At 42.5% G+C, this 18,269-nt stretch overlaps 1 protein-coding gene across 3 annotated transcripts in view; it reads left to right on the top strand.

Moving 5' to 3' along the window:
* The first annotated feature begins 1,310 nt into the window (after window positions 1–1,310).
* LOC114600701 (collectin-12) overlaps window positions 1,311–18,269 on the top strand; it is a 78,791-nt gene continuing 61,832 nt past the window's right edge. Inside the window, exons 1-2 of one of the 3 annotated variants that reach the window (XM_077933106.1) lie at window positions 1,311–1,874; window positions 16,999–17,049. In XM_077933106.1, the coding sequence (XP_077789232.1) occupies window positions 1,868–1,874; window positions 16,999–17,049 (58 nt within the window). In that variant the 5' untranslated portion in view covers window positions 1,311–1,867. The remainder of the gene's footprint in view (window positions 1,875–16,998; window positions 17,050–18,269) is intronic. The other 2 variants (XR_013393950.1, XM_077933105.1) reach the window with 2 other exon arrangements.

The raw sequence follows: 18,269 nt of genomic DNA, 5'->3' as shown, positions 1-18,269 counted from the left end.
CCTTTGTTTATGAATAAAAAACCATATACACACACACACGCTGTAAGCACACAAAATGACCAAGGAATCTCCATCAAAAATGACACAGTCAGCAGCCCCAAATCAACGGAGATGATGGCAGCAGCATACACATTGAAAACAGTATTTAAACATCTATCTCCTCTGTTGACTTGCAGCCTTGCATCTCTTCTGGTAAGGATGTTCAGGTCATCTCCACTCCAGCTGCTTTTCAGTATCAGCAGCCAACTCCAACTCAGTGCTTGGAGGAGAAACAGGGTTTCTGGGCTGTCAATTTGGCAACGTTGCTTGCAACCTAAAATGGTACTGTCCCGGGGAGACTGCACCATGCAATCCTAGATCTCCTCTACAAAGAAAGAAACAACACAGCCTATGCTGAAATTGCTCAGACTAAGAGTGTGTAGCTAGAGTCATGGTCAAGGGGTGGAGATGACTGCCCCACTTTGACCTCTGATCCAAGGGGTAGCCAACATGGTGAGGGCACAAATGCTGTTGGACTACAGCTCCCATCTGCCCCAGCCAGAAGGGCCAATGGTCAGGGATTATAGGAATCATAGTTCAGTAGCATCTGGAGGGCACCACATAGGCTACCCCTCTTATCCCATGTCATGAAAACTTATTCAAGGATCTTTTGTGACTGTCTTTGTCAAATGTTCCATATATTTGGCGTCTACTGGATCGCCTCATGGCTTCTCCCAAATAATCCTGGGAACTGTAGTTCTATGAGGGGGGTAAACTATGGCCCGCGGGATTCTTTGGAGGAAGCCATGTGCTTTAAGCTTACACTGTGAATGTTGACTACAACATGTGTGAGACTGCAGAGCATGTTTACTGGCAGAGAGCTTAAGTTATCCTATGTGGTTTGTGCATGCGTGACGGTCTGGTGCCTTTGTTCTTATTTTAAACTGACATTAAAAACTGAACCTGTTTTTCACATCGTTTTATAAACGGGGGGAAACACGTCAACATTTTTTTTTTAAAAAAAGCCATTTGTGCTGTATTTTCGAATGAAGACCCAATCGAAGCTGAAGCGACATTAGCTACTTCTGTGGTGATTCTTCAACCTTCAGGATACATGTGCCTCGATTATTCCTCCATTTATTTATTTTTTATTCACAAGAACCGAGATTCCCCACCTCCCTGGGACGGAAGGAACGAGCCTATATCAGCAGCGAAGAGCTGACAGTGGCTGGGCTTTTCCCTCGCTTTTAAGTCCATCCTCTCAGAGCGGTTGGGCCAAGAAAGTTTACACCTCCGCCCTGCGCCAAACCACCACTTTTCGCCTCCCTCGGAGCCCGCTGTGGAAGAGTCAACCCCGTGTCGTGGTGACGGGAGGGCGGCTGAGAGTTCAGGGATTTTGCAGGACAGCCTGGAAGTCAGGGGAGGCTGCGGTTCCCAGTGTGAGGGAACAACCCTTCTTCAGAGCTTCTCTCCTCCTCCTCATTCAACCTTCGCCTGAGGGTTTATTATTGCAGACTCTTCCCTTGCCTCAATTTACAGCCCAACTCGTGAAAGAGGCGGGGAAAGCTGGAGTGAAGGTGGGGGGGAGAACTGTGGAGCCAGCAGCTTTCTGTCGTTTCCCAAAGCCAGCAGAGATTGGAGAGGAGGGGCAGAGGCTGGTCGTGTGAGTTCAGGCCGGTGGGGAGAGTTGCAAAGTTTACTCTTCTGAGAGACCAGAGGGGGAAAGGCTGGTGCTCCAAGCAGCTAGTCCAGAGAGCTCCCTCCACCCTCTGATCAGAAGCTCCAGGGAGCTGCCCGGCATGAGAGTCTCATAAAGGAGTTCTGTGCAACAAGGAACAAACTTCTCCAGCGCCTGAAAGTTTCCTATGCGGCTGCCCTGCCTGCCAACATGAAAGGTAAGCAAGGGAACAAGGCGCATGGCTCTTTCAGAGAGTGTTGGGGAAGGAGCTGGGCTGTGGGAGCAGGAGTCTGTCAGCAATGAACATGTGGTGCTTATTGTAGGAGCAAATATTTTCGCAAGCGTCTGCGTGTGGAGCTGCATTAGGTCCGTGCTCTAGTCCATTAATGATGAAAGCTGCCATTTGTTCCTCGAGAAAAGTCTGAGCTCAGCTTCTTGCTAGTTGTTTACAGGTCCCCCTTTTGGATTTTTTGGGATTGGGAAAATCTGTCCAGGAGAATGAAGTACTCACCCACACAACAATTTCTGCTTTCCCCAGCACATTTTTCTTGACCACCTATCCTTTTTTCATTCCCCCCTTTTCCCCTCCCCCTTTTTCAGAGAGCGCAGTGGGGGGTTGCCAGCATTTCATGATGTTCTTAGTATTGCTTCTAGACATCTGGCAATGATTAGGTTCTAGCAGAGGCTTAACTGGCTTGTGAAATATACTTGGCATTCCCCCCTCCCCTTTCAAGACTGGAAAATATTTAGTTTGTAGTTTGCATGTGCTGAAAATCTAAAGTTTAAAGACTCGCCTTCACTTACAAATCACACTTTGGCATGCATGCATTGATTATGTTCTATAGCTTGTGACCACTAAGTGTGACTTAAATCATTTATGCTGCAGTCCTCTACCCACGCACCTGGAAACATATCCAATTGGTCTCTCAGTAGCAGTTACTTCTGAGCAGATGTGTATAAGAATGCACTCGACAATGAAAATGAAAAGTGAGAACCTCCGAATAGGTTTAGGACTTTGCACTCCAGAGAATAAGGCATCAAAAATGATGTTTGGGAATGTTTAGGAAGTAGTTGTGAAGCATAGTTTTTCTTTAGCCACAGAAATAAATCTAAGTAGGCAACAGAAATATATACTGTATAAGGAATCTGTGGCTGAGTATCAGCCTGTTGCTTAGCTTGTGCTGTTTAATTCTAGATGCCAAGAGGGCAGTAAACGTTGTGATAGTTCTTCCCAGAGGCCAATAAGAATCCTGAGGTTGTTGACTTAGCTTGCCAGAGAGGCAGTCTATGGGAGAAAGTATTTTCTTTCACTGAGCCCACACACATGTGAAAACAACTTTTGAATGTCATCTTGTGGGGAGTAAAGTACAGAACATTGGAGATGGTTAGCAATTCAAATGGTCTGTAGAGCCACCCGTGCTGTTATTTCTGATAACGCATAGCACTACAGTGGTACCTCAGGTTACAGATGCTTCAGGTTACAGATGCTTCGGGTTACAGACTCTGCTAACCCAGAAATAGTACCTCGGGTTAAGAACTTGGCTTCAGGATGAGAACAGAAATTGTGCGGCGGTGGCACAGCAGCAGTGAGAGGCCCCATTAGCTAAAGTGGTACCTCAGGTTAAGAACAGTTTCAGGTTAAGAACGGACCTATGGAATGAATTAAGTTCTAAACCCAAGGTGCCACTATACTAGGATGGATGTAGTGGCGATAACAACTGAGAAGCAATGTACTTTTGCGCAATACCTTATGATGTTGATGTCATACAGTGCAAGGAATTAAGTCCATTGTAGGAATGAGAGCGGACTGTTAACCCCATCATTCTTTATTTTAAATGTTACAAAGTGTACTGGTCCCAACAGAAGTTTTTCACTGATTCATGCATTTGGGTATAATTTAGGTCACATGGGGATTTTAGTGTGTTAACTGCATTGTACACAAAACATCTCTTTCCCTTGACTGGTACTGTGTCCACGTGACATGCTGCATATATGATAAGCTACCACATGATGGAGATTTGAGGTAGCCACACCTATCTTAGGAAAAATATTGCTTTAATGTTCTCATATGCATGATTTCTGCCTTCTTGCTGTGACACCTATAGCCCGAGTTTATGCATGTTTGCCAGGAAGTAAGCACCACTGAATTCAATATTACCTACTTCGAAGAAAATGTGCATTGGATAGCAATTCTAGTGAGATTTTTCATCTGGGAAAAGTGGAAAACGTATCTGAAATATTGATGCTTTTAATGGAGATTCAATTCATTTTGGAGGGTTGCATGTTCTCAGTCTTCTTGGTGGGTCATAATGACTCTCTTTCTGTAAGAAATTGCACAATCACTTTGTGGAGTGTTTTTCCAGAAACTCATAAGAAGGCCAGTAAAATGAAATCTTTAAATTACAGAGTTAATGAGAAACATCCTTCAATGAAAATGGCAAATGAACTGGTAATGCAAGAGTTATGAAAATCCTAAGCAGTGCCAAAGCACCTTCCCTCTCTCCTGTTGCATCTTTAACACACACAATTGATTTTCCACATTTTTTTGTTTAAATCTCCTCCTTCATAAAAACTTCTGAGATTTTATGTTTAGAATAATCACGTGTTCTATTCATGAGTAACAGCAGAGTTGACCTGCTGGCGCAGTAAACATCCAACATCCCTAGAGAGCTGAAGATTATCTAAATAATTACATCACGAGTGATTTGCACAAAAATACATTGAGTTGGATCCAATCTTCGTCAGAGTAGACCTATCAAAAGCAATAGGATTTGACTTAGTCATGACTGACAACTGTAAGCAATTTTCACATTGTATGCCAAAATAATTTGGATTAACAGGTGAAGCACTAGATAGGCCACAATACAGGGTGGTTGGGCCATATCCGCAAGTTGGGTTAGTTAGAACAAGTGAAACATTATTTATGAAATGTATATAACTTCTGTTTTATTTATATTGGGCTGTATCCAACCAAGCCATACTCAATAGATTTAAATGAAATGTGACATTTAAAGCACATGGCTTCCCCCAAAGAATCATGGGAGTTCTAGTTTATCCCTCACCAAGCTATAATTCCCAACACCTTTAAGTAACTACAGTTCCCATGATTCTTTGGGGGAAGCCATGTGCTTAGAATGTGTGTTAAACATGCTTTAAATATATGTTTTGGATGTGATTAACTTGAATCCATTCATTTCTCTGTGTGGACTAATCAGATACAGCACACTTATTTGAAGACGTACCTTTCAGGCTGCACTGCTCTCATAAGGCAGTTTATAAGACTGTAAATTGCATAAAATTAAAAATTCAGTACGTACAGGAATAGGGTGGCCCTGAAAAAACATTTCAGGTAAAGAAGTACATATTCAGCATTCAACAGAAGCTGCATAGTGAAGAAGCCAGACTCACCTCTGGGAATTCTACAACTTAGGGGCTGCCACGGAGAATACCCACCCTCAGACCACCAACAACCCAAACTTTTGTGAGAGGTAGAACTGCCAAGAGGGAGCCCTCTGTTGATCTTCACAACTGTTAGGGTCTGTAGGGAAGAAGGCAGTCTTTAATATACAGTACAGCATGTAGCGAAAGTACAGTGGTACCTCGGGTTAAATACTTAATTCGTTCCGGAGGTCCGTTCTTAACCTGAAACTGTTCTTAACCTGAAGCACCACTTTAACTAATGGGGCCTCCTGCTGCCGCCGCACCGCTGGAGCACGATTTCTGTTCTCATCCTGAAGCAAAGTTCTTAACCCGAGGTACTATTTCTGGGTTAGCGGAGTCTGTAACCTGAAGCGTATGTAACCTGAAGCGTATGTAACCCGAGGTACCACTGTAATATAACCTGAGTGCTTAGCTTCCAGAAGTGTTCTAGCTTCCACATTCTGTACCATTTCCAGTTTCAGATCCATTTTTCAAGGGCAGCATCTGGAAGTTCTCTGTTCCGTAGAGATCTGCCACATTAACTTTTAAAACAAGAACTGAAAAAGACCATCACGTAGTTGGGCAAGAAGATCCAGCCTCCCTCTAGTCACCATTAAAAGTATTCTAGTTTTGGATTACATAGCATGCCTCCTACACAAGCAGCTCAATTTCCTTGCCAAATTCCAACTTTCTGTAAGACTGAATTTAAAGAAGGAAAAGGTCAGAAGATTTTCTCTCTCTTATGAGTGAAAAATCATTCTCCTTGAATTACTAAGTATTTGTTACCATTCTGCCTTGCATTAAGGACATGGTTTATCCATGCTTTGATTACAATTCATAATATTGCAAATTTGCAAATTCTTATCCGTTAAAGATCAAGAATTATTATGGAAATTATCCAGAAACCTGAATTGCATTGTACCTACCCCAATGACTTACAAATGGAACATTTTAGCAGGTAATATAATAGCATATTGTAGTTAATAACACAATCTTAAACATGCTAGTAAAGGTAAAGGTACCCCTGCCCGTACGGGCCAGTCGTGTCCGACTCTGGGGTTGCGTGCTCATCTCGCTTAAGAGGCCGGGAGCCAGCCCTGTCCGCAGACACTTCCGGGTCACGTGGGCAGCGTGACAAAGCTCAGCTGGCGAGCCAGCACCAGTGCAGCGCACGGAAATGCCGTTACCTTCCCGCTATAAAGCGGTACCTATTTATCTACTAGCACTTAAGGGTGCTTTCGAACTGCTAGGTGGGCAGGAGCTGGAACCGAACGACGGGAGCTCACCCCGCTGCGGGGATTCGAACCGCCGACCATACGATTGGCAAGTCCTAGGCACTGAGGTTTTACCCACAGCGCCACCCGCGTCCCTCGTAAACATGCTAGTATGGGATCATAAAACAAGATAGCAACAAAACAAGTATTTATGTTTCTTGGCGGGAGGATTGGAAAAGAAAATATAGTTGTGAGTAATGGGAATGGATTTACCCATTGAAGCCCATCATTGGGGGGGGGGGGCTCATTGTAGCATCTCATATTTTCATTCATAAGGGATGACCCTGCTTTGTATATCTCTTTATGTATGTGAAACTTCCCCATGAAGTGAATGGGAAGAATCCCCACCTGCTGTCTCAACATCTCTGCATGCTCATTAGAGCACACACATAGATTGCTGGAATTAAACTAGACTAGACGTTTTGGTACTGATTGGCTCTGCAACCCTGAAGCAAGGCACCATATATTGCAGCTAAGCATATCCAACAAGTAGCTGCCCAACCCTTCCTTCAGAACCTCCAGGGTGGTTATTTCACTCTGGAAGCTAACAACATTTGGATGGTTGTGGCTATGCCCCCTAGAAAACTGATGGGAAGTAGACAGCTTCAATATATATTGTTATATTGTATCTTCCCTTATGTTCAACCTGTAAACATGTGCAAATGAAACCACATATTACAAAAATGCTACTGATGACCTCATTCCAAGGAAACACAATCCAGGTATTCTGGAGTTCTCACTGCTCTGAGATTTCTAACAATACAGTATATACCAATTCTCAAATCAATAGCAACAAAAGTGACACAGATAGGATGAACAGAATGACTTAGGAGGTGCCCTGTGTCAGGGGCGGACTTTGGTCTTTCAAACTTCAGCGGTGCCCTGTGCAAGACCATAATTTGGCACACACACACACACCTCTTGCCCTCCGTTCTGCTCAGTTCAGTACGACCATCATAGTTGTGATGCCCTCTAGTTGTGCAGTGCCCTCTAGGCTCAGCGCCCAATGCAGCAGAACCAGTCATGCTGTCCTAAATCCACCTCTGTCTGTTTGAGCAGAAAGGTGCTTGCATGTGCATAAGGCAAGCATCCTGAATTCTGTTGTAGCTCATTGGACTAGGGCACAGTGGGTTTCAGTGGAGAGAAGGAACCAGAAAAACCCTGTTGTGTGAGCTGAGTTTATCTTGTGCTTAATCTATCAGTAGCTGCAGCTCAATAGTTCAAAATTCTTGCATCAAACTATCTAGATTTTCAGGATACTTTAACTTTTCTGCATTAAATTGTTTTGAGTTTTCAAAACATGGGTGCATGAAAAGGACAAAATGTTTATGAAAACTCAACATGGTAAAAACCAGGATGCAGTTCAAGAAGAAGTGAAATCTGTGTGCAAAAATATCCAGCTCTTTAAAGTGAAGCAAGCAATATGAAATGGCTATGTGAATGCATTAGAAGGGCAGGATATTGATCTTTTGAGTAAATAAATAAATGAATCTGGCTGAAATTAAAACAGGCAGAGATTGGAATCTGTTTTTTAGGACTGAGGGATCAGAACACAAAAATACTTTCCCCTATGCACTGCAAACACATCTAGTAAACACCCAGGATAGATTTACTGCATATTTTAAAAAGTCATTATTATAGCATTAAGTATCAAGTGCAGTCTCTTATCAGTAATATGCTGTAAATCCAGGTTTTTAGTGTCTCCCTGTTAGCTGTTCAAATGTTAACAGAAACTTGGCCTAGCCAATTCAAATTCTTCATTAGTAACCAAAATAGGAACTTGCTGAGATTTGGTAGAGAAGTGAGTTTTGCTTCAAAATCATTTTTTACTGCAAAAGTGTCATGCTTAGTTTCAAAACTCACTCTTGTATACATGTGGTCAAATCCCAATATAGCAGTGAGTGGTGGTTGCAGTTAGATTATTAATGGTCACATTTGCACTTAATGATTCTCACATTCTGAATACTCTTCACCAAAAACATGTTTGGATTACTATTTGTATTTAACACGACATGTGCAGCAGCTCCCTCTCATGTGCGCCAAGAATGACATCAATAAAACTTCAGTAAGGCTGTAACAGTCCCACTGAAATCATACTGAGATTCAAGGAACTCATGGGCCTGACAGACTGCCAGAGAAGGTTGAAAAGCTATATGGGTAAGAAAGGTTTGGCTTCAGCCTCAGATTTTCTTGGTCACACATGGCCCATGACCAAATGTACTGTTTAAAAATATAACACCGAAGCACAAATCACACAATTTTACAGATTTGTGTGGTGCTGCAGTACTTGCAAATCTCTGTGTGTGTATTTAAAGTGGAAATAAAACTAACCAACTTCCCTCAACACATCATTTCTGAATGCCCACTTCCACAAAGTGTTGAGCCATAATGTTATTAGCTGTGTCCCCACCCCCAAATAAATAATTATATTTAGAGTTTACTCTTGTTAAATTTTGATGACTGGTAGTTCATAAAAAGAAAATCTGAAAGGTACCTAATACTTCCACTTAGATATGCTAGGAGGGTTGGATTAAGGAATTTGGAAGTCCCATGCTTGGTCATATTTCAAGATCTCATTCACCAAGTAGGATGCCAACCATATATATGCCAAGGAGAGATAGGCAGATCATTATATTTCCTGTTTGTGCCAGTCTCTCAAATGTTCATTCATAAGTCTGTTCTTTCTGACAAAAATGGAAACAGAAGGTGCTCGCTTATTTGGCCCATGACTGGAACAGAAATCAATCCAGTGATTTCGAACCTCCAAAGATTGTGGGAAGCAGCACTTCCTCTGCGGAGGAGGGAAGCCCCGCCTCTAGTGTGGAAGAGCTGCAGGGCTCAAAGGTTGCGAGAAAGAGCCAAGACACCGTGCATGAGCAAAGCGGGGAGGAGGGAGGTCCCCCTTTATCCAAGTCCTCCCTGCGCAGTAGGTTTTCACGCAGAGAGGGGAGGCGTCGGATGGGGGTCAAGAGACTACTCTGCTGGGGAAAGTTTAAGGACCGCCCACTCTCAGATTCTGCTAGTGACTGAGCAAGACATGGAATTGAGGCGTTCTGCATTGTAAATGTTTTGCAGCAATAATAAAGCCTTTGAAAAAACCAGTGGGGATCTTGCCTGTTTGCTCTCGAGCAACCACACCGATAGGCATAACAGGTCCCCCCCCCATTTAAATTATGCTTTCTTTGCATTGATTGAATTGAGTGGAATTAATTATGTCATTAATTATGTTAAATTCATAACTTACATAAATTATGCAAAATGACATTAAATAGCAGACATTGAGATGACTAAATGGTATTTGGTAGAAACTGAATTGTGGTAGAAGGGAAGCAGCACTAATTATGATGAAGGAAGAAGGGAATGGAAGCTGCTGCCTTCTTAAATGGCTATCTGCTCCATGCCAGTTCCACATCCATCTGCATTTTAAAAAACTTGTTTTTCATTCATTTCCTCTCAAAGATTCATCTTTATATGTGTTATAAATGGGCTGTATACATGGTTGTATACATTTCAACCCCAAATATATGTTTTATAGGAATTTTGGTAAAGGATAAATTGGTTCCAAACCATGTGTTAGTCTGGGAAGTGTGAATCAGATCAGTTTCTTTAAAATGTGACTGAATGAAATCTTGGAGCATCCCTAATGCTGAGTACAGTGGTACCTCGGGTTACATACGCTTCAGTTACATACGCTTCAGGTTACAGACTCCGCTAACCCAGAAATAGTACTTCAGGTTAAGAACTTTGCTTCAGGATGAGAACAGAAATCGTGCTCCGGCGGCACGGCAGCAGCAGGAGGCCCCATTAGCTAAAGTGGTGCTTCAGGTTAAGAACAGTTTCAGGTTAAGTACAGACCTCCGGAACGAATTAAGTACTTAACCTGAGGTACCACTGTACTGCCCTTAATTTGTAACATGAGGGGTCCTAGGGTTCCAGCCAGCCTGCTTGGAAATCTTCTCTTTCTCCCAGAGGTGTGAGAGCTGCTTATAGTCATTCAGTAGTTAGGTAAATGTGGCACATGCCTATAGTTAACTCACTTCATGGCTGAGTTTGAGCAATCATTTCATGGAGATTTTAAACAGTTCTGTAAACTCAATGTGTATTTCTATTTATTAAATGTGTTGCATGTATACATGGTTTTCTCTTTCTCCAAACTCACATTTTAACATCACAACAATCCTGTGAGCAGTACCAGATTAAACCCTGTGGAGACCCTCAAGGCAGTTGCAATCTTAGGCTCCCTCTCAAAAATTATCTCCTAATACGTTTTTGTAATTTTATTTCAAGATCAAATCGATATTATTTTGATCCATTGTCACAGGGCCCCTAAAAGGACTGAGGCCCATAGGCTGGTGCCTACTCTGCCTATTTGGTAAGTCACTGCCTGTGAGGTAGGTTAGATTGAAAGAACAGGAATGCCCCATAGTCACTCTATAAGCCACATATCTGAATGGAGATTAGAATCCAGAGTTCCCTAGTCCTCTAAGCATTACACCACTCTGGTCACTGGGGTACTGAGCAAATGTCATACTCAAGCGGCATTCGCCAAGTGTGGACAATTCACTGGAGTTTCCTTTGTGATCTATTTTATGGCAAAGAATTCATGCCAAGAATTAATAAACCAAAGGTCCAGGGCTTAATTCCAGCACCGGGATTCCAGTGCTTCATAAAAGAAGGTGTACCTGACTTCCAGGTCTGGGAATCTAGGAACTCAAGCCTACATGGTCTTGGCTAGCAGTACTTGTGTTTCATCTAAGAAAGGGAATCCCTCACCTGGAGCCCCACTGCCAGTTTGTGGTGTCCTTATATCAACATATCATGCAGCAATTAGGATGATTAAAACAAAATTTCCTTTGCTTGACTACTATACTTTTTAAAAGCTGCCTATTAGCTTCAAGGAAAAGCTGTTTCCAAGCAGGGGGGGATCTTCATAGACTTAACGGTTTGGAGAAACAGGGGGTTAACCCTTTTCACAAAGATTGCCCCTCCTCTCTGGCAATTAGGTTTGGAAAAGATGCATTGGTTTTTTCCAAGCCTCATTGCTGGGGAGGTATGTGTGTGAGTAGGATGAATGAATAGTTGTGGGTTATGTGTAAGAGTGGGTGTGTGGTGCTTGATATGTGTGGATGTGTATGAAAATGATGTGGTGACTGGGTGCATATGAGTGGGAGTGTGTCTGTGGTGGCCTTTCCACTTTTTGCATGTCCATGCCCACCCATGGCATGAGGCGTCTGGAAGTTTAGCCACGATGGAATGCGGGTCTGATGTAATACATAATTAACTGCTGGACTTAATTGTCACAAGATGTCATTTTTTCTAGACCCTACAACAAAAAAAGATTAGTCAGATTCATAGAGGACAGGCTTTGTCAGTAGAAACTAGGCATAATGGTGTTGTTTTTAAGCCCCATTCTGAATTTGGACCCTGTTGCACTCCTAATTATATCTTTTGGGGACTTAATGGGGATGAATCCTTTCCCACATACTCTACCTGCAAGCTCCGTTCTCTTCCCACTTACTGTACTTACCTTGTAGCAAACAGCCTCTCCCTCTGTTGTCTGGCACGCTGTAGCAGCAGCCTCTACAATACAGTCATACCTTGTGTTGCGTTCCGCTCGTTACAAACTTTCAGCTTACAAAAGTGTTTACTTCCGGGTTCACCACCCACGCATGCACAGAAGCAATCTGCGTGCTTTGCACACACGCAGAAGCTCTCAATCGCGCCACACACATGCACAGAAGAGGCGCTCTAGTTGCAGACTTTTCAGGTTGTGAACGGCACCCCGAAACGGATTAAGTTCGCAACTAGAGGTACCACTGTACCAGAAACCCTGAGAAATGTCGTCTAATAGACTTATGTGCCTTAAGACAATTGTGTTTTCCAGGGCTTCTGGCACCACTGCAGTGAGGGAAGGTGGCTTGAGGAGTCCAGTGTCAGGCAGAGAGGAGCCATATCAGGCACTACAGCTCTGGTTCAGCCCAAGACAGAGAATAATAGGAATATGGGGAGAATTACTGGTTGCCTTGTAATGCAAACATGTTATGAATGGGAAAAGTTTGTATCTTGGTCTAGGTGTTTTGAAGTTTGGCTTCATTGATCATTCAGGGGAAGTATACTTCTGAATGAAATAAACAACAGGTGACTGTCACTGTTGTGTCCTGCTTTTCGTGCGTAATATTTCTGCTGTAACTGCAAAAGTTGCAGCAGTATTTTTTTCACGTTACAGTTCAGATCCAAGCTCTTTTAACATGTTTCCAGTTTAGCTAGTCTCATACTTGTTTTCATTCATGCTGCTTGCTTATTTAGAATTAGAAAATGTCATGTATTGTGTGTTCTCGTTTGTCTAAATTGGTCAACGATCCCAGTAAATTAATTCGATTTGTGTCCAGCTTGTGAGTTTCCCAGAGAAATCTCAATGGCCAGAGTCAGGACTAGTAAGCAGTCGCCTTGTCTCTGTTGCTTTGAATAGGATGTTGCAGTATATGCAGCCAACACATGCACCATCTTAACTTGACTGAACTTGAATAAAATCCTTGAATGACAAAGTCTGAGCCTCAGCTTTTGATTCTTAGTAGACTTGGCCCATAATCTTGACACCAGACATTTATTTATGTTAAGTTGTGGGTGAACATATCAGACGACACAGTGATTCTTCAAACAGCTTTTGTGTATTCACAGGCCAGAACTGAACTGAACTGAAGGGTTCAGCCAGCCTGCTTATATAGAGCTCCACTAGAACGCAACAGTAACCATTTTCTGTAACTATCCAATCACTGAACGTCCCTTTCAATCCCTTATTTGCATATGTGGACCTGAACTATCTACAGTATCCCCCTGCTGGCCCAGGGTGAGAACTTCAGTACATAACAATTTATTTTACTCTTTATTATTACATTATATCCCACCTTTCCTCCAAGGAACTCGAGGTGGCGTACATGATTCTTCCCTCTCTCCATTTTAATCTAACAACCCAGAAATTGTTGGATTCCAGTTCCCATTAGTCCCACCCAACATAGCCTGTAGACAAGAAAGAGGGTTATTGTCCAAAACGTCTGGAAGATACCAAGTTAGGGAGGACTGATACAGATTTAGGCACAACTTCTGCAAGTATGAGGCAGAGGTTCTTTTTCATTCACAAATGATTAGTGCTGAACTTCCCAGATTTCTTAGGAACATCTTTGGGATCAATAAAAAGGTCATGGCAGCTATGCATAGATCATGAGTTGCCTAGGCCATTTTCAGATAGCACACAACCATGTATTCATGTTTTGAAAGCAGAAACACATGCTGACATACATTTATGGCTCTGTTTCTGTATTTGTCTTAAAAACACCACAAGTGCACGCCATAAGCAAAAGATTTAGCATGAATCATTACAGAGTCTTACTGCCAAGCAGAGAAAAACTATGCTTTAAAAAGAAGTCACACTCTTATAAGGTTGCAAAACTAATTAATGCAATGGTCCAGGGTAGCTAAATAAATTCCTGGCAACGCTGTTGGGCAAACCATGAGTAATTAATTGGCTTAAACAAACCATCTAGTGTTTGGGGGGTGGAGGTGTGGATTTTCAGAAACAAGCATAGCTGGCTATTTAACTCTTTCCTGGTCTTACATGCCAAGCTCTACTTTGCCTTGCAGATCTACTGTAGTAAAAGCACTATTAAGAATTTCACTTACTCACGGCACACATTCTTTGTGTCTAGTCATTCAAATTAGTGTTGATTAATAATAGAGCTGAAGCCAATACAGCTGTATGCCCTGAACAACTGCACTTTCTGTGTTAATAACTGTCTTGTGTCATGTGTCAACACAAATGCTAAAGTTATAATGAATGCCAGATGTGTTTCTTCTGCATTAAAGACATGTGCTAGTGGTCTTTGGAATGGAAGAAAAAGGGTGACGAAAGGATAGTGTCATATCAGTAATAGGTAATGGAATTGTTGTTTCTTTCCTTATTTGGTAAAGTCCAAAGCAGTTTAATAATTTCTATTGTTCTCAAGAAAATACAAAAGGCAATATATACAGTGAGAGATTTTACTTTCTTGGGCTCCATGATCACTGCAGATGGTGACAGCAGTCACGAAATTAAAAGACGCCTGCTCCTTGGGAGAAAGGCGATGGCAAACCTAGACAGCATCTTAAGAAGTAGAGACATCACCTTGCCAACAAAGGTCTGTATAGTTAAAGCCATGGTTTTCCCAGTAGTGATGTATGGAAGTGAGAGCTAGACCATAAAGAAGGCTGATTGCCGAAGAATTGATGCTTTTGAATTATGGTGCTGGAGGAGAGTCTTGAGAGTCCCATGGACTGCAAGAAGATCAAACGTATCCATTCTTAAGGAAATCAGCCCTGAGTGCCCACTGGAAGGACAGATCATGAAGCTGAGGCTCCAATACTTTGGCCACTGCATGGGAGGAGAAGACTCCCTGGGAAAGACCCTGATGTTGGGAAAGATGGAGGGCACAAGGAGAAGGGGACGACAGAGGCCGAGATGGTTGGACAGTGTGCTCGAAGCTACAAACATGAGTCTGACCAAACTGCGGGAGGCAGTGGAAGACAGGAGTGCCTGGCATGCTCTGGTCCATGGGGTCACGAAGAGTCAGACACAACTAAACGACTAAACAACAACAACAACAACAATATATACCTGACTAGAAATTACACTTCTGCCTACAAGCCAACAAGCAATCTGAAGCAGATTACATGGAGAACATAGGAGCCAGCTCCAGGGGGCCTGGGTACCCACAATAATAAAATTGTGGGGGCTGGGCACCCATAAAGTCAATGAGAAAAGCCAGCAGGTAGCAGTAGCGCTGCCTCCAAGAGAGAAGCAGTTCAGCTCCATCCTCCACAACCAGCCAGTGAGGCTCTCTTTTATGGGGGAGGGGGAGCCTCAAACACAGAGGCAGTGTCTCTGAGTCTGAGCCCCTCGCCGCAGAAAAGGGTGCGTCGCTGGCTGTAGGTAGGAGGAGGAAGATGATCCACCACCACCAGCCGCCACAATGCACTGTGATGTCTCATGTCCACGTGGTGGCAGGCACCCACAATCTTAAGGACGAGATGGCACCCCTGTTGGACAGCAATACTGGAAGCAAAGTCCCTTAATATTGACTGGATACTGAAAACCCTTAATGACAGCAGCAAAATAAACCCCACCCTTACATAGCACTACAAAACCAATCCATATTGGGGCAGGAAATATATGTGTTCCATTGTTGGACATATATTTTTTGTAAGTATGCATGCAAACACAAACACACACACCTGGCTTTGAGTGTGTGAAGTGTGTAAACTTTCTCTCTTACCTGCCAGGGTACTCAGTAACTTGGCATAGTAGTTTCATAGGGATTATGTCAGGGTTCAGTTGTACATCTCAACAGCTACATAAAACCACTGGCAGTTGTTGTTTACAACTTTCCCCTTTTGGACTGTTTAGTTTCAACAAAATTGTTTTCTATGTCTTCTTTATTTGTTTTTAATTTTGTCATTTGTTGGTGTTGTATTATTCTAACTTCTTCATTCTTGGAGTAGATCCACTGATACTAGTGAGGCCTTAAAGGTAAAGGTACCCCTGCCCGTACAGGCCAGTCTTGACAGACTCTAGGGTTGTGTGCTCATCTCACTCTAGAGGCCGGGAGCCAGCGCTGTCCGCAGACACTTCCGGGTCACGTGGCCAGCGTGACAAGCTGCATCTGGCAAGCCAGCACAGCACACGGAACGCCATTTACCTTCCCGCTAGTAAGCGGTCCCTATTTATCTACTTGCACTTAAGGGTGCTTTCGAACTGCTAGGTGGGCAGGAGCTGGGACCGAACGACGGGAGCTCACCCCGCCGCAGGGATTCGAACCGCGGACCATGCGATCGGCAAGTCCTAGGCACTGAGGTTTTACCCACAGCGCCACCCGCGTCCCTTAGTCCCTTAGTGAGGCCTTAGTCATGACCAATTTATGTCCCATTGATTTAATTGGGTCTACTTTAAGCATAAATATCTGGATCCAACCCAGCAAGTTTAGACCCTTAGCAACTTATAATAAATGATGATGTCAGATAAATGAAAACCTGGCAAGCCTGCTGATTACAGGCCTCGTTCTGTCTATGGAAGAACTAGACCACATGAAGCAGAAGATCAGAAACTTCAAAGCATCTTGCTAGGAGGTCTTCATCCTCATTCATAAAAGATCCCTCTTTTCTCTTCTAACACAGGACAGGGGTTAAATCTCTGTATTTGTTTGCCTTATTGTAGTTGTAGCAGTGATGTATTTCAAGCCAAGTATAGCTTGCTTTCTTGGATATTGTTTGGTAAGTGAAATTAGTCTGTTCTATTAAACTATGTGCTGGACCACCCAATAATTTCCACACACAAGCTGCTGAGCATGACCAGATGGTTTTGTACTTTTGATTCCGACAAACAGAGCTCCAAAAGTTATGTATCAACTAAAGATAGATGTTTCAAGGGGTGGGTGGGGGAAATGCCCTTGATATTTTTCAGATCCCACTGAGCCAAAGATTGCATTTCAGTGCAAATTCTAAGCAGAATTGTCTACAAATGTTTAGTTCAAACATATATTATCGTACACTATAATATATGCCAGTGGCTGTCATATACTAATATAAAATTCTGCCTTTGTTTTTTATATGTATACACAGACGATTTTGCAGAAGAAGAGGAGGTTCAGTCCTTTGGCTATAAGAGGTTTGGTAAGTTAAATCCTCACATTTTCATAGTGTTTAAACTGAGAAGAAAAGCTTCTTCAGATGTAGCACAAAAGTGTTATGAAGGTTTACAACTAGCATGTAATTCAAACTTTAAAAGGAAGAGACAAGATATTTGACTGGAGGTTGAAAGTGTTGGAATACGTTTGGAGAAGATGTGTTAGTTGTATAAAGTTTACTTATTATAGGGAACTGTTTTCATCACTTGCTTATTTATGTCATTGTTTTTGCCATTCATTGTAATTCAGAAGGAATCGTTCTTTACTAGCGACTGAGAGCCATGCCATCTTGATACTATGACTTAAGTCACTTCCTGACATTGGTCTTAATAGTGACAGTAGCAACAAGAGAAGGCATGAAACACAAAGGGCATTATAAAAGTATTGTTTCCTGTTGTGAGTCTGAAGTACCATCACTGTTCAGGTACAACAATAGCCTTCCCAACTCTGTGCATCTCCTGCTAGCCCATGTGGACTAACGCTGAGCAGAATGGGGAATTTCCTCCTTCCCCTCTACCCATGTGGTTTGTGAGTACTTGGTACCATTACCTATTACCTTAAAGACCATTTACATTGCAGCAGTTGTTGATAATGAATTAATTTATTAATCACCTTATATCTATGTATCTCTCAAGTTGATTTACAGATTATCATAAAAGCAGCTAAAACGGTTTTTAAAATAGTACAGAAACAGCTGAAAATATAACCACATAAGCTTTGTGTAAGCGAGTCATAATGTATGCTCAATAAACAAGACTGGAGGAGCCTTGAGTTTTAAATTGGAAGCCTTTCCATTGACTTCCAGCATGGTGGCTTTGTAGTGTATGAAAATGTAATGGCCTGTGAATAATTTAAAAATACTGCTCCGCAATACAGCAAAGTAATAATTAAGCATTGCAGCTGAGAGGCATTTTCAAGATCTATTATGTGACAGAACAGGTACAAATATCTTAAGTTTTCTTTTGTCCCCCATGAATTGACCCACTTTAAACTATAGTAAATCTCTTCTGATGATTTCAGAAGTATCATATTACTAACGAGAGAGACAGTAGAGTGGGAAGCTTTTATAGTGTTGGCAGCAGGAAGGAATTTAACAGACTGAACTAAAACAAGGAGAGGGTAAAGGCATTTTTACCTTATCCCCCCTCTCCTCAAATACACTTCAGGGACGCCTCCTCACTCTAGGATTCTGTGTTCCTTAGAGGT

This window comes from Podarcis muralis, chromosome 8, assembly GCF_964188315.1.
Source record: "Podarcis muralis chromosome 8, rPodMur119.hap1.1, whole genome shotgun sequence".
NCBI classification, from domain to species: Eukaryota; Metazoa; Chordata; class Lepidosauria; order Squamata; family Lacertidae; genus Podarcis; species Podarcis muralis.
This window is presented reverse-complemented; position numbering and strand designations above follow the sequence as displayed.